This window comes from Drosophila santomea, chromosome 3R (assembly GCF_016746245.2).
Source record: "Drosophila santomea strain STO CAGO 1482 chromosome 3R, Prin_Dsan_1.1, whole genome shotgun sequence".
Classification (NCBI taxonomy): domain Eukaryota; kingdom Metazoa; phylum Arthropoda; class Insecta; order Diptera; family Drosophilidae; genus Drosophila; species Drosophila santomea.
In genome coordinates this window covers 10,544,389-10,564,257 of record NC_053019.2, presented here as the reverse complement: position 1 = coordinate 10,564,257, position 19,869 = coordinate 10,544,389, and the positions used below count along the sequence as shown (strand labels likewise).

Below are 19,869 nucleotides of genomic sequence, written 5' to 3'. Positions count from 1 at the left end.
CCGAGGCCCAAAGGCTGCCAATGTTGGCCAAGACAACTGCACACGTCGGCAAATAAGAAAAAATACGTTAAAAATCACGGAACTATAAAGGCGTGATGGAGCTGAATAAGCTCTGCACTTGTATATTTCCAACAAAAAAAAAACTAAAGCGCAGAAATATACATATATGTATATACGAATTTTGAGAACATCTCAGTTCTTACGCTATATTATAGATAATACACTTGCAACAATTTTGCATTATATATGATCCACCAAAAACTGGCCAAATCGCACAATCGTGGAGAGCGGGTGAATCATATAGACAAAGAGCATGGCCAGAACGGTGGCCTGCAGGACGTATTCCGAGCGATCCGCATCCACGTATCTTCGCTGGTGGACAACGGGAATGGTGAAGAGGATGAGAGCTGCCACGTAGATCAGACTGACCATCGACACGTATCGCATCATATAGCGATTGCCGTTCAGATACACAATCAAGTAGATCGAAACGACAATCACTATGCAACACAATGTGAGGACGAGCATGACGACGCTACCGGGCAGCAGTTTCAGCGGCAGATAGATGCCCATCATGTAGAGCAGGACGTTCAGGATCAGTACGATTATCAGGACACCAGCCATCCAGGGCAGCGATAGACGCGCCCACCGGTGGCAGTTCACAAAGATCGCAACCACCTCCACGACCACAATGGCCAGCAAACCATTGCACGGACACTGGCTGGCCACGTACACGTAGGCCATGATGAGCACACATGCAACGGCCAGGAGCAGCCACACGAAGCTGGGCACCGAGGGACTGATCAGCTCCGCAAAGTCCTGATTGCAGATCCGCAGCGCCACCAGCTGAACCACTGCGAATGACGACAGAACCGTGTGGATCACGTAGACCCAACCCAGGTGTTTCTTCCTCACATCCACTGCGGAGCGCTGCCGGAAACGAACTGACGATACGGCCGTGCTCAACAAACCCGCGGATTCACCAGGAGGTGGCTTCGCCGGCTCAGGCGGCGGCGGCGGTGGAGCGGGAACTGGCTGAGTTGGCTTGGGTGGAAGAGTTGACCTTTGGCCAGTCGGCTTGCGTGGACCCGTCGAGGGACGTGGCGGTAGATTTGGCCGGCTCATCTTTCTCCGAGTTGATACCACCACCCCCCGTTTGTGGCAACCTGCTGGGTGCTATGAACATGTATAATAAATATGAATTTGTATATATATTTGATTAACAAGGCGGGTGTACTGCGGGAAAAAAGGTGTGGCGTTACAATTTCGATTACTTTCTATTACTGAAACGAACTCAGTTCAATAATGCTTTCAAGTGCTGATCTGTGATGGAATAACGAATGGAGTGCATATACAATTCGCTTAATGAAACCACTCAGGAGAGTCTGCAGTGCTGCCTCGTCCGGCTCATGTATATTAAATGGGAATTATGCTGGCCAGGACTCAAGTGCTAATCAATGACACGTGCTGCGTTGTCACCAGACTCATTAAGGTGGCCCACCTTTGCACCTGATGATGTGTTTACATATGTATTTAGCTCTGGCGCTCTGTGTGCGCTGTGGGGCAACTTTTTGGGCCATTTTGCGGCTGAGGCTTTTAGTGAATTTTAATTAGACTTTGCCGCTGAAAAGCCAGCACGTGCAGAAACATTGGCAAACACGGCCCAAAGCCTAAAGCCAAACAACAAAGTCAGGCATTAAATAAACATGAGTTGGCAAAAAAAACTCAGGGTTTTGCCATGAAGAGACGAATCCAAGTGGTGGCGTATTACCTAGCTTTCTTTAGAATATGTTATTGAGTCAGCGATTACTGCGCTTTGTTCGCCTGCCCTCTAATCCCCAATAATCGATGACAATATACGCATTTAACTAAGTCCTTGCTTACACAAATGTCGGCATCAGGAAATTTGGCCACATTCGATATTATTAGCCCAGCTTTCTGTCATAATAAGCTTGGGCATTAAAAGTCCTACAAATGCCCATCAGCCAGCCTGCCACTCAGAGCAGCAATAACTTTTGAGAGATTTAAACTGACAGTGCCAATAGCCAGCAAAACCACAACACGAACGGAATGTCAAATTCTGATCGGAAGTGCGCCCCAAGGAAGTCATAGTAAATCCAATTAGAAGGACAATCGGATTTTATTGACGCTCGAATGAGTTGAACTTAGCTGTGAACTTTACAACAGATTTATTGATGCGTAAGAATTGTATTTATCCTCAGGAAAATAAAATATTATATAAATTGATATCAATATGTTTACTTTTACTTTTTTTTTTCCTAATTTTGTTTTCATTTATGTTTTCTTTGGAAAAGCAACACTGTAATTCCGTCGAAAATTCATGTAAAATGTAAATGTAATTTAATTTTAATGACTTCCATTAGGCAACTTTGCATGGTTGAAATGTCGTTACTTATTGAACCAATTAAAATGTCGATCTCAGGTTGTCATGACAAAGTCTCCAAATATAAGTGCCATCGACAATGTATGGCTGATTGATTGAACTGGCAGATCCTTGTGCATTTGAACAACAATAATACTTAATGGATACCGGATACCTTGCGTTTTATTAATAAGAACTGCTCATCCTTTTCGGCAATTAGGGGGGTTGCAAATATTCCACATTCCACCTACCTAATCAGGCTGCCAGCTTATGTCAGGTAATGTCAAATCTTTAACCTTGAAAGTTAATAATAGGCCTCCGTATTAAGTATTGAAAGAAAGAAAATTAATAGGGACATGTGAGCTGGGCAGGTGGACTCAAAGAAGGTTAATTATTTAAAAGCCTATTTCTAAACAAAGCAGGACATAGGTGGTAGGTAAATATAGAAACAAGTGCTTAAGCTCTCCAAAAGGTTAAATTTAAAACGCCATTCGGTGGCAAGGCATTAAATATGCCTCATGTGGCACGTACCCGCATCAAAATCATACCGTGACTTTCCAGCCGTGCGACATGCAATTGAACAAATAAATCAGCGGGCTAATAAATTTTTACCAACGATGCTAGATGCCGCCTAACACTGAAGCCAATACCAAGACTTCCATAAATGCTGCCATAAATGCCGTCGACTGAGCCATTCAAGAAGCCAGGTGAACGAAGGAGCGAAGGACAAAGCCCGATTTCAGGCGATGAGCCTGGGAGTTACACTTGGCTGAGTTTCTGTAGCCGTTGCCATCGCCGGTTTTCCAGCTCTTTCAGATTTTCATGCCTCTTCTGTTGTTCCCTTCCTGACTTTCACTTAAATGCTGTTGCCTTCTGCACCACATTGCGTATACGTGATGTGCCACGGCACGAGCTTCCACATTGAACAATATGATTAAAGGCAATTTTTAGCACCTGTTCTGGCTGTTGATTTCGTATCGAGTATTAATTGCCTTTGATTTTTATGACAACACTCCAGACGGCTCACATGCAATTAAATTGTTTACGCGTGGGGGAATAACGCATTTAAATGCTTATTTATGCATATGTAACTGAAACCGTGTACTTCGTACTCAGTTAACGGGAACGCATGTTAATCGCAACGCTTGCTTAAGCAATTATTCTTTGAAATAACACTTTAAAATCGTGATTATAGTGTATACGAATTCTTTGCCATATTTCCTTGAATATCAGTAAATACACTCAAATATACCTATAACTAAAGATGGCGCAAAGTGAATAACAACCTGAAAATGCAAAAGCTTTAAATACTTTGAGCAACCCTTTTAAGTTTTTTAATTCGTGAATGTATTTTTACATAAAATAAATTTTAAGGCCATCGCAAAGGAAACCCTAAACTATACAATCAGTTTCTCTTCATTATTATGATTTTTTTACGTTCTTTTTCGTTCCTTTCTTGAGGTTATCTTTAATTATGTCCAACAATTTTCTTTTGCATTCGTGTTAAGCCCTTGCCGAAGAAGAAGAAGAAACTAAGAATGGTCCTTGTTCTTTTCCATGTAATTTCAAACCAGCCTTACATTCATTAAGACTTTGAGCTATGATTCCCAATGTACAAAGAACTAAAAATATTCCAGCCATAGAAAATACTGAAACCAGAAGGCAGATGGTCAGATGGTTCACCTATTTTTATGTGAGCCTTTCAAGCGTTAAGTGCTCAGCGGCGTTTTAACCAGTGCTGGAATTGCAGCACGGTTGTTGACAACATGTCAAAGTAAACAATGCTGCAAACAACAAAAGTTGGTTTTCTCTTCTGGTTTGCTGAGCCCCTCATTCCCTCATCATCCGATTCCAACGAGTTAAGTTCATTACGTTGAAAGAACTGCACCTTAGTTTCTATCTTGAAGACCAAGTTGTTTTTCAGTTACTCTGAAAGCAGCACTTAAATGTGTCACTTGAAAAACATAAACAGCCATTTACTTAATATTTATCTGCGCCAATAAGGAGCCTTTTAAATACCGTTATAAATAAATGCGGAGAAAATAAAACTTGTCTACCAACAAACTTCAAGTGAAATATCATTTGGTTTTTTTTTTTATTTTAAATAGATACATTGATACATTGACGGCTTTTCGAAGAAGTAGTAAACTGAGTGCAGATACCTACGTTCAAAATGTGGTAAGTTTGGCACACTTTGTAATCTTTTAAGCCTGAAAACAGCAAATAAATTATTTAAACTTAAAGCCTAATAGAAGCCACAGTCCCAAGTGCAGCAACATGAAAGCTTTGCCCGTGTTTCTAAACAAATGTTGACTATAAACAAAAAGCTTAAGGATTCAAGCACTCTCTTAGCTTCTTTTGATAAACCGATTTTAGTTTACCGAAAGACGTTAAAGAAGCTAAAACTGGTACATTATGTTAATTTACAGGTCACTAAATTCAATCAAGTATACTACATTATAAAGGATTTTATAAGCCAATTACTTAACTGAAAAGTTGTTTTATAAGCATTTTTATGAAAGCTTTCTTTCATATCTGGGAGTGCTGAAATCAAAATTCATTTTAAATGCTGTCAGTTCACTTTGATACACTTTACAACTAATGATAGAAACTAATATAGAAACACATCGCAATAAAAACCATTAAAAAAAATATAATTATATTATAAAATATTAAAAAAAACATAAACCATGAAAAGAGTCCATGTGGACAACTACACACCCAAGTACTACAGTGGCAAGTGGTCCTGGAGCGCCGAAAAGGATTGCCTGGAATTCGAGCCGCACAACGATCTGGAGAATGCCAGGGAGCGCTACATCACCACCAACGGCTACAAGTTCCTGCGCATAATCGACCAGGAGGAGGAGCTCATCTTCCGGCAGGCTTATGTGCGGGATACGGGCACCTATGACTTTGACACCTTGGTGATCAACGACATCCGCGACCTGGTTCTCTTCCTGATGCCCAGTGATTTCCTGACCTACCGGTTCGTGGAGTTCATGCACCGCCCGGCGGTTCACCGTCTGATCCATGCGCTCATCATTTACTTCGAGTACTTCCTGCGGATGGTGGAGTTTGTGCTGGTGCGACGCGATGAGCTGGCCGATCAGATCCAAAGCGATCAGACCATCGAGATGAAGAAGACCTTCTCGATCTATCTCAGTCAGTACCGACTCCTGGTGGCCCGCAACTACAGTGTGATCCTGAAGGGAGAGGGCGACATGGCCAACTACTATCATATGAAGGAGATCATCAATATTTCGGATACCAGTCGCGACCGGGTCTTCCACGAGCAGTTCCTGGCCGTGATGACCCAGATCGTGTGGATCTGCATGCATCGCCGGGCGTACAATGTCATTGAGATGGAGATGAACCGTCTGTTTCGGTCCGATCACTTCGTTATGGCACGTCTGGAGTATCTAAGCTTTACGCCGGCGGAGCGGAGTTTACTCTATGGCCGTAACCATAAGATTGTCAACTATCGCACCCAGGTATCGCCGCTCGTCCAGGAGCTGGAGCACGTGGCGGAGGAGGACATGCCCATCCTGTGGATTGGCGAGCGAAAGTACCGTGGCAACGACAAGCGCATTGCCGAGATGGAGCTGGAGTACATTGTGCCGGGGCCACAGCTGCGTATGATCGATGTGGCACACGGCATACTGGGGCATCCAAAGGATCTGTACAACACCATTCTAGATCTGGACTGGCCCACAGTTCGCTACTCGAACTTTTCGTTGGGCTACGATCCATACCACATTATTCGCCAGCCGCATCTGGACATTCCCAAGATCGACGCCCTGAAAATGCGCAAGATGAGCGAAAACTACGAGCATTTCTACAAGGTGTATCGCATCTACGAGCCACATAGCCTGCAGATCCTGAGGAAGTGGCTCAAGCGGGACAAGCTCGTCCAGTTCTATCGCTCCGGGGGACTGCTGCTCACCAACGTGGTGTCGCGGTGCGAGAAGGAACTGGCCGAAAAGGTCCCGGTAACCAAGGTCGACCAGGTCATCTCCAACTACTTCAAGGTGAAGTCCAGGCTGCGCAAGGGATCGCCATATGAAGCGGACAACATCAGCATCACCTCCTCGCGCATCGGGGGCTTCAATTCGCCTCGCCAGAAGAATGCCCCGCAGGAGTACTACTTCGATTGATTTGAGGTAAATGGGTGTGCGGGTAAATGGCCACACATCTTTTAGATTTTCCAGGGACTTAAATCCTTCAAAATTATAATTTCGTGAATAAAATACTTGTGATCTTGCATTCTTGGCATCTTAAATGTATATCTAATATACTTTTTGGGATAATAAAAGTACAAAATGTACCTTATTTCCGCTTTGAAACGCGAGCAGTAGACTTTTCGTTCCCAGTGTTTCGAATGGCAGATCAGCTGATCCGCAGATAAGGCTATCGTATCAAATCTGCCCACCTCGACAGCTCTATGCAGTAGTTGCTCGATAGACACGGTTCAGTAGAGGAGCACATCTTCCGACCGTAACCATGTCCGCTCCGCCATATCGTCACTTCACCCAAATCGGGGATCCTGTTCTGCGCCAAAGGGCCGAAGAAGTTCCGCCTGAGGACATCGACAGTATGGAGATCAACCAAATTATTGAGGGCATGGTGAAGGTGTTACGTCACTACGATTGCGTGGGCGTGGCTGCGCCCCAAGTTGGAATACCGCTGCGCATTATCGTTATGGAGTTCCGGGAGGGAAAGCAAGAGCAATTCAAGTCGGAAGTCTACGAGGAGCGCAAAATGTCCACTCTGCCCTTGGCAGTAAGTAACAATTTACTTTCACATTTGGAAAATATTTACATTTATGTAGTTTTTAGTAGTATTTTATAAACTTGTGCATCCATAAATGCTGCTAATGTGCATCCCCAATCCCGTGATTTCTCATCATAAATCACTTGCTTGCAGGTCTTCATTAATCCGGAGCTGGAGATAATCAGCAGCCAAGTAAACAAACATCCCGAAGGTTGCATGAGTGTGCGTGGCTATTCCGCTGAGGTGGAGCGGTACGATAAGGTCCGGATCCGGGGAATCGGCAAGCTGGGCACTCCGTCGGAAATGCAACTGGAGGGCTGGAGCGCACGGATCGCGCAGCACGAGGTGGATCACCTGAACGGAAATATATACATGGATAAGATGGATCTCTCCACCTTTAAGTGCAACCTTTGGGAGCAAGTAAACGCGGCTGAGGGTCGATCCGCCATTTGGTTTCACAAGTAAAGCTATCTGTTAACAACTTGCTTGCGAATAGGGCGGACTATAATTTCAAAGTAATGTATCCATTTTAAGCGTTTTTTCACTTTTTTATGGCGTTTTAAAAACAATATTTGTATATTATTTGAAAATAAACTACACTTGTAAACTGAATGCGCCACCTTTTAAATTCCTTCTAAAAATAATGTTAAAAACAAATCCTATATGTAAGATGCAATTGTTATTTATGATTTTGGTGAGCTGTTTTTTAGGTTTTCCATACAAATATTGCTATAAACGAACAATTTAAAAAGTGCGCCAAGTCGAACATCCGACCGATATATCGATAGGCAAATGTTTTGACATCCCTAGCCGGTCAGGTGGCCAGTATGACCGTGTTGTGTAACTATATTCTTTACAATTGAAATAAAGCAGGTTAAGCGTTACACAAAATGCGCCTGAAACCACTGATAAAAGTGTGCCAAGCGATTGTGGGACAAAGTCGATCCTTCGGAACGAGTCCTGCCGCGAGTCAGTCGTTCAGAAAGTGGTACCAACAACTGTGGACCACGGAGCGCACCAACTTGCCGCCATACAACCATTTCACCCAGATCGGAGATCCTGTTCTGAGGCAACAGGCGGCTTTGGTGCCCAAGGAGCACCTGGATAGCCCCGAGCTCAAGGCCGTCGTCGAGCGGATGGTCAAGGTGCTAAGGAAGTTCGACTGCGTCGGCATTGCGGCCCCCCAGATTGGTGTATCGCTGAGGATCATAGCCATGGAGTTCAAGGGACGGGTCCGAAAGGAGCTGCCCGAGGCAGTTTACCAGGCGCGACAAATGTCCGAGTTGCCACTGACTGTGAGATTGGGTCTTATCCAGCCGTGTTCGGAATCCCAACCCATCTGACACAATGGTTATTACAGGTTTTCATCAATCCCGTCCTGACAGTGACGAACTACACCAAGCTGAAGCATCCAGAAGGCTGCATGAGTGTGCGAGGTTACTCTGCCGAAGTGGAGCGTTTCGAGGGTGTGAAGCTAACTGGCCTTGACCAACAAGGAAACCAAAGCGAACTGGCTCTGAGTGGGTGGAATGCCAGGATAGCACAGCACGAAATGGATCACTTGGAGGGAAAACTGTACACCGATCACATGGACCGCTCCACCTTTGCGTGCACCTGCTGGGAGGCGGTTAACACGAAATCCGGACGCGTGGAGATACCCTTCTACAAGTAGTTAAGTCGCTCGGGGATCGTTTCACTATGTATGTATATATACTGATTGAATGGAATTGTTGTATATCGGCTGGTTTTAGTCCATTGGTGTGGTGGGTGCACAAACCCGTAGATTGTGGATAGCCGCCCCAAGGGCCGACTTGGCCTTGAAGTACTCCGGACTGTCCCACAGATCGCTCTTGTCCAACATGTAGGCCAACAGTTCTTGGTACTCCCGCATCAGCAGACGATGGGTGGCAGACGTCTTCAGCCGTTGCAACTCAAATAGCTCGGAATCAGTCGGCAGCTCTAGAGCACTCCCAATCTTGACGCTCAAAATGAAATATTCTTTATAATGCTCCCGCAGACTCTTGCCAAGATAATTGAGGACTGCAGTGCGCAGAATAAGCTGCCGTATGACCGGATCGGCATTGTTGCGCCGCAACATGCTAAGCACAGTCCGGGAGACACCGATTTCCCAAATACGAGTGGTACCGAAAAATACTAGTCCTGTGAATGCAGACTGACAGAAAAGTCAGGCCGCCTTGGAACCTATTTTGCCGTTTCAAATGTTCAGAGTCGCAGCAGCATCTGAATTTTAGTCAGTTTGAGGAATAGAAACATTTGACTCTCAAGGAGAAGACACCTCTTTTGCACAGCTGTTGACTAAAAAGAGCCTTTATACATTTATACTTATATTAACTGCCAACCATCATGAAGCGCGTTCATGTGGATAACTACGCCCCAAAGTACTACAGCGGCAAGTGGTCGTGGGATACGGAGAAAGACTGCCTCCACTTTCAGGCTTATAATGATCTGGAAAACGCCCGGGAGCGCTATATAACCACCAATGGCTACAAGTTCCTGCGCACCATCGACCAGGAGGAGGAGCTCATCTTCCGACAGGAGTATTTGCTACCGAAAAGCAACTACAGTGACGTTGTGGTGGTCGGAGATATTAGGAACTTGGTTCTTTACCTAATGCCTAAAGAATTTCTAAGCTACAAGTTCGTTGAGTTCATGTACGAGCAAGATACGCACTTGTTGCTTCACTCCTTGATTATATATTTTGAGCACTATTTGCGAATGGTCGAGTTTATACTCATACGTCGGGATGAGCTGTCGGGTTCGCTTGGTCAGGTGCAGAGCGAGCAGACCAATGATATGAAACGAACATTTTCGGTATATTTGAGCCAGTATCGTATGCTTGTTGCCCGAAACTACTGCCGCATCATCGGGGGCGAGGACAGAATGGCCAAGTACTACCACATGAAGCCGATTTCCAACATATCAGCAACGATCCACGACAAGTACTTCCATGAGCATTTTCTGGCCGTGGCAATCCAGATTGTGTGGATCTGCATGCATCGCAGGGCGTACTACGTTATCGAAATGGAGATGAATCGCCTTTTCCGGTCGGAGCACTTTGTTTCCGCCCACCCTGAATACCTCACATTCACTGAATCGGAGCGCAGTCTTCTCTACGGCAGGAACAAAAAGAACTATAACTACCGAATTCAGGACTCGCCGCTTGTGCAGGAGCTTAAGCTGGTGCCTGAGGAGGATATGCCAATTTTGTGGATAGGCGAACGCAAGTACAGGGGCAATGACATACGCATTGCCGAGATTGAGCTGGAGTACATTGTGCCTGGATCACAGCTCCGCTTTATAAATGTATCGCACGGAATCATGGGCCATCCGAAGAAACTCTACAACACGCTCCTCAGCCTCGACTGGCCGGCTGTACGCTTCTCGAACTTTTCGGAGAAGTTCGATCCGTACCATATAATCAAGCGACCTTACCTGCAAATTCCCAAAATAGGAGAGCTTCACTTGCGTACAATGAGCGAGAGATATGAACACTTCTACCAGATCTGCAAGGCTCATGACCCAGTCACCCACCATCAGATCTGCAAGTGGGTCAAACGAGACATCAACATAGCGTTCTTTCGGTCCGGCGGTCTGCTCACGAACGTGATCTCGCGCTGCGAGAAGGAGCTGGAGAGCACATCTTCAGGACCTAGGGTCGATCAGATCATTTCCAACTATTTTAAGATGATGAAGAAAATACGCAAGGAGGATAGAGATGTTGATGTGGTTCTATCGTCTTCTCGTAGTAGTGTTACGGATCGATTCAGTCTACTGAAGGGGTCAAGAAAACCAACCTAATTTTGTACTTTAATAGTAACTTCTTGCATATTAATAAATATACACGAAACTCAACAAAAGCTAAGTTGGTATCATATAAATGGCATCATGGATAGATAGATGCAGGAACAGAAATGACTGGATACCAAAGTCAGTTATCGTGTCCTAGGTGGGAGCCCGGGAATAAAACTTCATTTTCAGGGCTTTCGGAAATGATCATCATTCCACTAAACTTCGTCACGTACACAGCACTAGATACACTGTAAGAACACAAGACACAACCCGGTCCTGATTGGTAAGCGCACTACGATGAAGAGAGTCCATGTGGATAACTACGCCCCAAAGTACTACAGCGGCAAGTGGTCATGGGATTCGGAGAAGGACTGCCTCAACTTCCAGGCGCACAACGATCTGGAAAACGCAAGAGAGCGCTATATTATCACCAATGGCTACAAGTTCCTGCGCACCATCGACCAGGAGGAGGAGCTCATCTTCCGGCAGGAGTATGTGCGCGCCAAGACCAACACCAGCGATACATTGGTGCAGAGAGATATTCGAGACTTGGTGCTCTTCTTGATGCCCAAGGAGTTTCTAACCTACAAGTTCGTTGAATTCATGCATGAGCCGGCGGTGCAGTCGGTGCTCCACGCCTCAATATTGTACTTCGAGTACTACTTGCGCCTGGTGGAGTTCGTGCTGATTCGCCGAGATGAGCTCTCTGGCCAGATGGCCCAGATTCAGAGCTCGCAGACCACTGAGATGAAGAAAACCTATTCCGTTTACCTGAGCCACTTACGAATATTGTTAGCACGAAACTACTGCGAGGTTATCAAGGGCGAGGGAGTAATGGCCAAGTACTACCACATGAAGCCGATTTCCAACATATCAGCAACCATCCACGACAAGTACTTCCATGAGCATTTTTTGGCAGTGGCCATCCAAATAGTTTGGATCTGCATGCATCGCCGGGCGTACTTCGTCATCGAGATGGAGATGAATCGCCTTTTCCGGTCTGAGCACTTTGTTTCCGTTCGCCCTGAGTACCTGGAGTTCACGGAGGCGGAGCGAAGTCTTCTCTACGGCCGAAACAGCCGGAACCTCAATTATCGCGTCCAGATCTCTCCGCTGGTCCAGGAGTTGGAGCACGTGGCGATGGAGGATTTGCCCATTCTGTGGATAGGAAAGCGCAAGTATAGGGGCACTGATCCCCGAATTGCCCAGCTTGAAGTGGAGTACGTGGTGCCCGGATCGCAGCTCCGCTTGATTGACATTTCCCATGGCATCCTGGGCCACCCAAAGAAGCTATACAACACCCTGCTGAATCTCGATTGGCCGGCAGTTCGATTCCTAAACTTCTCGCAGCACTACGACCCGTATCACATCATCAGACGGAATCACCTGGACATTCCCAGGCTGGGTGAACTTCAGATGCGGAAAATGTGCGAGAGCTATGAACACTTTTACGAGATCTTTCACTTTTTCGAGCCAGTCACCCACTCTCAGATCTGCAAGTGGGTCAAACGAGAAATCAACATAGCGTACTTCCGGTCCGGAGGCCTGCTCACAAACGTGGTCTCCCGCTGTGAAAACGAGTTGGCCTCCACCTTTGAGGGACAAGCCGTCGACAAAATCATTGCCAATTACTTCAAGTTGGTCTCCAACATACGGAAGGTGGACTACTTTGAGTCGCCTCGTGCCAGTGACATTAGCGCCTTCAAAAAGGGGATCTTTGGTAAAGGACACAGCTCCTTATAAGTCGGCTTAAAGTAGAAGCTTAAAGCATTGTTGGTTGCGACTTCGTAAATGAGTACTACCTTACTTTTAAGTACCAAAAATAGGTATTCGTGTGATTTCTACATTTCCAACCTGTCTACATATAAAAAAAATACATTTATACGTTAATGAAAACATAAAATAACTAAAAATATTTCGTTTTCGGTCATTCGCCTCTGGCAAGTAAAAAGTCGGCATTTAAAAAACCACAAACCGTCAGAAATGTATGTATATTAGTTTACCAACTTTTAAATCTTATCTCTATATACTACTTTGTTACTACTTTGTAATTTAGTATGAAAATGCCTTGAAAGTTATTAGGTAAGTTCTCCTTTGTCTGGGTTGCAGTCTAAAACAAGCCCTCAATTTGTCCGGTTTCCGTATTCAGATCGATATCGTAGATAGCCGGACGAGTGGGAAGACCCGGCATTTTGGTGACCTCACCGCACATGGCCACCACGAAGCCGGCTCCGGCGGAAACATATACGTCCTCCACGTCCAGGGTGAAGCCCTTGGGGGCGCCTTTGATCTTCGCGTCGCCAGTGAAGGAGCCGGAGACCTTGGACATGCAGATAGGAAGATTGCCAAAGCCCTGCAATTCAAACAATGCACTTTTATTAATTTCAGTTTATCATAGAAAATGTGCTCCACTTACCGCATCCGTCAGGCGCTTGATCTTCTCCTCAGCCGCCGGCGAGAGCACCACCTTTCCAGCACCGTACATCGTCGTGGCGATCTTGTTCATCTTATCCACCAGCGGCAGCTCCAGATCGTAGAGCAATCGGAACTGGTTGCCCTGCTCGCAGGCTCTGATCACCGCATCGGCCAGCTCAACGGCACCGGCTCCTCCGTCCGCCCAGTGAGTGGAGACTACGGCGGCGAAGGCACCTGCCGCCAGAGCAGCCTTCTTGACCAACTCATGCTCCGCCGGAGTGTCGGCTGAATGGGCATTCAGGCTCACCACCACTGGCATGCCGAAGGCCTTGCCGTTCTCGATGTGCTGCAGCAGATTGGGCAGACCCTTCTGGACGAGCTCCAAGTTCTCCTCGGTGTATTGCTTGTTCAAGGGGGCGCCGGGCGTGACGGGAGCTCCGCCACCGTGCATCTTGATGGCCCTCACAGTGGCCACCAGCACCATGGCGTTCGGCTTGCGGCCGGATGTCCGGCACTTAATGTTGCAGAACTTCTCCATGCCAATGTCTGATCCGAATCCTGCCTCCGTGCAGACAAAGCCATCCTTACCAACCAGCTTTAGGCCGACTTCATCAGCGATGATCGAGTTGCAGCCGTGGGCGATGTTGGCAAAGGGACCGGCGTGCACCAGCACTGGAGTTCCCTCGAGGGACTGCATCAGGTTGGGCTCGAGTGCGTCCTTCAGAAGAACTGCTAGGGCACCGGTGACACCCAAATCGTCTGCGGTCACGGGCTTGCCCCGTTTGTCGAAGGCCACTACCATGTCAGCCAGCCGCTGCTTCATGTCCTCCAGACTTCGGGATAGCGCCAGCACAGCCATGATCTCGCTGGCCACCGAGATGGAGAACCGGGTCTCCCTCGTGATCCCCTTCTCGGTTGGCGATTGCCCGACGGTAATGGTGCGTAGGTAGCGATCGTTGATGTCCACCACACGCTCCCACATAATCGTGTCCGGATCGATGTCCAGCCGGGCGAAGGGACCGTACTCCTCTTCGGTAAGGCTATTGGGATCGGTTTTGGTGATGCCCAATTTCTGGAGCCGGCGTAGCTGAATGGGGCTGAACTTCCGCAGACCCTTGATCGCTGGTACCAATCTGTCGTACAAGGCCTTGTCCTTTTGGGTATTCTCGTGGAAGATGCGGGTGTCCAGCTGGGCGGCCAGCAGGTTATTGGCTGCAGACACCGCATGAATGTCTCCTGTCAGATGGAGATTGAACTCCTCCATGGGGATCACCTGAGCGTAGCCGCCGCCAGCAGCTCCACCTTTGATGCCAAAGGTTGGGCCTTGGGATGGCTGTCGCAGAGCAGCCATGGTGTTTCTCAGCTTGTGCGCGCCCAGAGCCTGGACCAGGCCCATCAGTGTGGTGGTCTTACCCTCGCCCAAAGGCGTGGGTGTCATGCCGGCTACAACCACATAGTGACCCGCCTCCTTGTCCTTCAGACGCTCCAGCACTGACAGGGAAATCTTGGCCTTCTTATTGCCGTACAGGGAAACCTCCCGAGCTTCCAGACCGATCTCCTTGGCCAACACGGCAATGTCCTTCGGTTTTTGGGCTCGGGCAATCACAATGTCGCTGGGCACGGGACGCAGGGGCTTGAGGGGCAGCGTTTGTAGGGCCCACTGGTTCGTAGCCAGACGCTCCAGGAATCGGGCCGCAGAGCGCACGGTGTTCTTCATCAGCATGGCCACCGTCATGGGTCCCACGCCGCCGGGCACGGGCGTCAAATGTCCTGCCACCTGGAGAGCTTCCGCGTAGTCCACGTCCCCGACCAGCTTGCTGCCACTGGCCTTGCTGGCGTCTGCAAAGGATCAAGAAGGGGAATTAGGTGGAATCGGGGAATTAGGTTTGGATCGGTTCGCCCCGATCGGGAGCTGTTCCCTAACTACTCGCAATTCTCGAGAGCATGATGTTTGAAAACAAAATCATTTCTTATCGTCGGGGTTAGGAGTTCCACTAGGGGGTCGAAATCGTTGATAAGCGATTGATGGGTAAGCAGTAATCAAGTGGAAACGTTTGGTTTCGAAGATTAAAGCAAGTCTTTAAGTCTGAAGATGGAAAATTCTTTACCCAGTGGGTATTCACTGGGATATTATCAGTACTATCAGTACTACCACCACTTACCTGGCTTTACATTGATGCCGCAATCAATGACCACGGCACCGGGCTTTATCCACGATCCCTTGACCATCTCGGCCACTCCGATTCCGACCACCAGAATGTCTGCACTTCTGGTGATCTCCTCCAGGTGGCGCGTCTTTGAGTGGCACACGGTGACCGTGGCATTGGCCCACTTGAGCAGCTCAGCGGCGGGAGTGCCCACGATCTTGCTGCGTCCCAGAACCACAGCCCTGGCTCCGGCGATCTCTACGCCAGAACGGCGGATCAGCTCCAGGCAACCCCAAGGTGTGCAGGGCAGGAATCCACCAAGGTCGCCGATGGCCAGCCGACCTTCGTTGACCGTGTGCAAGCCGTCCACATCCTTCTCCGGGGAAACGGCGTCCGTAATTCGATGCGAGTCGATGGTGGTGTCACAATCCAGGGGCATTTGCACTATGATGCCGTGCACCCGCGGATCCTCGTTGAGGTCGTTGATCTGAAGGGGTAAAGTCGAGTTAGTAATAATTTATAACTTAAGTAGGGAATATTTCGCTATACAGTTGATAATACTTTGTATTGAACATATTGCATAATCCCCTTCAGTCGCGAACTCACCTTATCGAGCAGTTCCACCTCGGTGATGGATCGGGGCAACTGGACGTGGACGGCATCGATGCCGATCTCCGTAGCCGCCTTGATCTTCATGCGGATGTAAACGTTGGAGTCCTCGCGTCCACCCACCTGGACGATCCTCAGGCCGGGCACAAAGTCCGCCAATTGCTTGCCCATAGCCGTCACCTCGTTACGCAGCTCCTCGCGAATGGATCTTTCAAGAGAACGGCATAGGATGAAAAGGTATTTCAGGATACAAAGGCTATGTCCACTCACTTGGCCACCGCCGTGCCCGATATGATCTTGGCCCCACTCATCTTGATCGCCGGCTCTGCTGTCCACTCTCCGCTGAAAAAACGCAAGCCCGTAAAGTATTTTAGTCCGGATGACCGACAGTAACGCCTCAATAGCCACGCCAACTCGGCTCGCGCAATGCAACTGAGCTGAGTACTCCGCGGACACCCCTATCTATAGCCCACCTAGGCGTTCCGCCTGGTCCCTCTCTATTTTCCATAATCCCACTCCCTTATCAGGCGCCTGCGAGATTATCGGTTTCGGGTTTCTCGCGGGTCACATCTTGCGATTGGTAGCCGCGATCAACACCGTCTGACGTATGAGCCACAACATGCTCCATCTCTGGGAGAAAAACAACCGCAGAAGTGCGATGGTGAACTTACTCCATGGCTTCCACGGAGAAAATTGCTAGTATACGTAATTTCCATATCAGATTCGTATGCCTCTGTTATCAACCATTTGAAGAGGTACTCAAAAGTTCAACGAGTTCAAATATAAGCACTGTGGAAACCATTTTCCATCCATACTTATATTATGTTATGGAAACTATTCCATGAAGCGAAAATAAGAATGTTTCGAGCACATATGCAAATTGGAACCACTGTAGTAAACTACTCTTCTACCTGGGCAATTAACAACATTTTCCTAATCTAACTAAACAAAAAATTCTGCACGAGAACCACAAATAGCTCCGGTAAATAGATAAACCAGTTCTTATCAGCAGGTGCCAATTGGTTGGGCAGATAAGCAAAGCAGTCCAAACATGCAGAGCATGGGCAGAGTTTGTGAGAATTATAGACTTTGAGAACGTGAGTTTTGAACTAGACCGAGCGAATTTATTGACATGCGTTTAGTTTGTTTTGACGGCTGCTCTCAGCTTGGCGGATCGACTGCGGGTGTTCCTGGCCACCTCTTCGGCGTCCGGCACGATGACATGGCGATGGAGTTGCTTCCAGTTCTTCTTGGTCAGTGATTCTAGCATATCTGGTTCGTCAATGGCATAATAGCTGGAGTATTTGAGGGGAAGAGCATTGGCTGTGCCTGCCAGCACGTTTCCATTGATGTGACGCTTCACGATAGTGTCCTCCAGCGAGTGAAAGGTGATTGTCACCAAGCGGCCATCAACGCGAAGGATTTCGTTGGCCAAAACCATGCCGTAGTTGATCTCGTTTAGCTCGTTGTTCACAAATATGCGGATGGCCTGGAAGGTCTTGGTGGCTGAATGTGCGTGTCGTCGAAGCTTATCTTTCCTGGACCCACCATCCATGATGTTTTCAATAATGTCTGCCAGCTGCTTGGTGGTCTCGATTTTAAAGAGGGCGTTGCGCGCGTCTATCAGTCCTCTGGCTATCTTCTTGGCTGCTTTTTCTTCGCCGTACATCCGCAAAATCTTTACAAGGTCGCCCTCTTCAACATTGGCCAACACATCAGCAGCTGTAACCCCTCCGCTGTGGCCACCATCCATTCGCATGTCCAGTGGACCGTCTCTCGAGATGGAGAAGCCTCTGACCGCCTCATCAAATTGCATGGAACTGCAGCCGAAATCGAAAAGCATCCCGTCCACCGAGTTCTTGGCCAGGCCATGTTCTTTGAAAAGCTTTGGTAAATCGGAGAATTTTCCCAGCAGGGGTATCAGCCTGCCCTTGAACTCTTCGGATTCGCTCATATCGCGGGCCAGTTGGTGGGCCAAGGGATCTCTATCTAGGGCGTACACCTTGGCCTCGGGACACTTCTCCAGCAGACGCCGCGTGTGGCCACCAGCGCCGAAAGTCATGTCGAAGTAGGTGCCTCCTGGAACGGGCTGCAGGTACTCAATGGCTGTGTCGCAGAGCACAGGAACGTGGGGAGCAGTCTTCACTTCTACAGAGCATCGTCTCATGCAATTCAGTCTCAGTCTAGTGGGGTGTAGGAGTCGCTTCATCATGGTACTACTTCTTTTTGGAGCCCGCTCCCTCGTTTAGATATTGCAGGAACTCGGAGCTTAGGACTTGGCTGCACTGGGCGGCGGTTAGTCCAGTGGCCGTGGATTCGAAAGTGCGCGGATACTTCTTGGCGTACACGTTGCTGGATAGCCTCTCCAGCGCTCCGATCTGGCGGTCCAGCTCCTTCTCCGTGGCTCCGCCCTCGAGACTTGTGAGCTTGGTCACCTGCTTGCGAATCTGCTCGCCAAGATCCCTTTTTTGAGTAAGAGGGGAGAAAGTTTAGTACCAGCTAATTGAGTGGATGTGTGTGTGTTTCTGTGGCGGATGTTCGTTCCATGCGGCGCGGCTGAGCAGGAGATTCGATCGCTTTCCGCGGAAGTGCGGGTTTGGAGTGGGAAACCACTTGGTGTAATTGGAAACCAACTAAAGGCTAAAAACTGTGGCCAAAAGCACGCCCTTAAAAGTCAATGATATCTATGGAACAAGTTTTTTTTGTTCGTCAATTAATATCCAAGGATAATTATCAGCACGCTTTACATTTGACTCAAAATAACCTTTTTATAGTGTTATTTAAGGTAATCTGCTATTGGAATATTTTTCTTACAGAAGTTGAGAATATATTCCCAAAACTTACTCGAGTCCATGGCTCAAAATAAATTTCTCCGGCTCCAACTGATATGCGAATTTAGAGGTCATTTTTCTGCCACTACAAAATGTATAATTATATGATGTGTGTACGTTCGGAAAACTGGTAAGACAATGTAAGCCTTTTAAGCCAAGTAAATCAAGTAACTGATATCCGCGATCCACAACCGCTCAAGAATCGGCTAAATGAGACCCACAGTCCACATGTTTCTTGGTCAGCTGGCGTGGAACCTAAAATTCTTGGCGCGCCGGCAGGTAAAATACTTCTTAATTCTCGTGATGTTTTCCCCGAATATTTTTCAATTGCCGAACTGATCTGATAAACCATTCAAAAATCGATGTTGTCTTATCTAACTCGTTTCATTTAACACAAATATCTTGAAATCCTGGCCATAATTATTTGTTAGATAATCCAAAGTTGATGCGCCGCCAGAACGAACATTCGTGATTCCAGTGTATTTTAATGGGTATTCTCACCTGCCGACTTTCGATTTCTCCGCTGGCCACTTTTCGAGTACTTTTAGGAATCTTTGGTACTGCGCCGACATAATTGTTTCAACTTAAAAATTAAATTAAACAAATAGCAGCGCAACAAAAACACACGTTCTTGCTGGCGGTGGAACTGCAGTCGATAGTTGTTCGATGCTTTTAATAAGGGTGTTCCTATTGTGGATGAGCTGCTTGCTAAAATTTAATCAACTGTTTGCTAGCTGCTTTCCAGAAACTTTACTTTTAAAATCTCTGTTTCAGAAGTTTATATTTGATTTTCTTTGTACTGATTTAATTTACCGGAAAAACTGTTAAGGCATTTCCGATACGGCTATCGATAGCTGTGCGCTTTGTGGGGTCATAGCTGAAGATCGATGGTTGTCAGTGTTGG

General features: G+C 47.3%; 9 protein-coding genes across 11 annotated transcripts; 5 read left to right on the top strand and 4 right to left on the bottom strand.

The window, feature by feature from the left end:
• Positions 1-187: 187 nt before the first annotated feature.
• On the bottom strand, positions 188-1,270 carry LOC120451979. Its single transcript, XM_039636006.2, has one exon. The coding sequence runs from the start codon at positions 1,123-1,125 to the stop codon at positions 241-243; it is 885 nt and encodes a 294-aa protein (XP_039491940.1). The 5' UTR covers positions 1,126-1,270; the 3' UTR covers positions 188-240.
• Positions 1,271-4,948: 3,678 nt separating this feature from the next.
• LOC120453916 (protein phosphatase 1 regulatory subunit 36) lies at positions 4,949-6,666 on the top strand. Its single transcript, XM_039638851.2, has one exon. The coding sequence runs from the start codon at positions 5,074-5,076 to the stop codon at positions 6,535-6,537; it is 1,464 nt and encodes a 487-aa protein (XP_039494785.1). The 5' UTR covers positions 4,949-5,073; the 3' UTR covers positions 6,538-6,666.
• A 157-nt stretch (positions 6,667-6,823) lies between these two features.
• Positions 6,824-7,765, top strand: LOC120453804 (peptide deformylase, mitochondrial). The gene is made up of 2 exons (XM_039638678.2): positions 6,824-7,162; positions 7,307-7,765. The coding sequence occupies exons 1-2, from the start codon at positions 6,884-6,886 to the stop codon at positions 7,616-7,618; spliced, it is 591 nt and encodes a 196-aa protein (XP_039494612.1). The 5' UTR covers positions 6,824-6,883; the 3' UTR covers positions 7,619-7,765.
• Positions 7,766-7,874: 109 nt separating this feature from the next.
• Positions 7,875-8,825, top strand: LOC120453803 (peptide deformylase, mitochondrial). The gene is made up of 2 exons (XM_039638676.2): positions 7,875-8,448; positions 8,514-8,825. Exons 1-2 carry the CDS (start codon positions 8,044-8,046, stop codon positions 8,823-8,825), a joined length of 717 nt encoding a protein of 238 aa, XP_039494610.1. The 5' UTR covers positions 7,875-8,043.
• A 14-nt stretch (positions 8,826-8,839) lies between these two features.
• LOC120453805 lies at positions 8,840-9,262 on the bottom strand. Its single transcript, XM_039638679.2, has one exon. The coding sequence runs from the start codon at positions 9,249-9,251 to the stop codon at positions 8,901-8,903; it is 351 nt and encodes a 116-aa protein (XP_039494613.1). The 5' UTR covers positions 9,252-9,262; the 3' UTR covers positions 8,840-8,900.
• Positions 9,263-9,505: 243 nt separating this feature from the next.
• On the top strand, positions 9,506-11,036 carry LOC120453797. The gene has a single exon (XM_039638673.2). The coding sequence runs from the start codon at positions 9,518-9,520 to the stop codon at positions 10,970-10,972; it is 1,455 nt and encodes a 484-aa protein (XP_039494607.1). The 5' UTR covers positions 9,506-9,517; the 3' UTR covers positions 10,973-11,036.
• Positions 11,037-11,138: 102 nt separating this feature from the next.
• On the top strand, positions 11,139-12,878 carry LOC120453801. The gene has a single exon (XM_039638674.2). It carries the CDS (start codon positions 11,261-11,263, stop codon positions 12,704-12,706), a length of 1,446 nt encoding a protein of 481 aa, XP_039494608.1. The 5' UTR covers positions 11,139-11,260; the 3' UTR covers positions 12,707-12,878.
• Positions 12,879-12,921: 43 nt separating this feature from the next.
• Positions 12,922-19,623, bottom strand: LOC120453796 (C-1-tetrahydrofolate synthase, cytoplasmic). 3 transcript variants are annotated; one of them, XM_039638670.2, is made up of 6 exons: positions 19,467-19,621; positions 16,405-16,476; positions 16,132-16,342; positions 15,541-16,012; positions 13,380-15,217; positions 12,922-13,316 (listed from the first exon to the last, which is right to left on the bottom strand). In XM_039638670.2, exons 1-6 carry the CDS (start codon positions 19,535-19,537, stop codon positions 13,074-13,076), a joined length of 2,907 nt encoding a protein of 968 aa, XP_039494604.1. In that variant the 5' UTR covers positions 19,538-19,621; the 3' UTR covers positions 12,922-13,073. The 3 variants fall into 3 exon arrangements, with proteins under 3 accessions (XP_039494604.1, XP_039494605.1, XP_039494606.1); XM_039638671.1 differs by lacking the exon at positions 19,467-19,621 and adding an exon at positions 18,979-19,055; XM_039638672.2 differs by lacking the exons at positions 12,922-13,316; positions 13,380-15,217; positions 15,541-16,012; positions 16,132-16,342; positions 16,405-16,476 and adding an exon at positions 18,351-18,597 and having other exon boundaries at positions 19,467-19,623.
• On the bottom strand, positions 17,233-18,346 carry LOC120453802 (probable methyltransferase-like protein 15 homolog). The gene has a single exon (XM_039638675.2). It carries the CDS (start codon positions 18,344-18,346, stop codon positions 17,273-17,275), a length of 1,074 nt encoding a protein of 357 aa, XP_039494609.1. The 3' UTR covers positions 17,233-17,272.
• Positions 19,624-19,869: the final 246 nt, after the last annotated feature.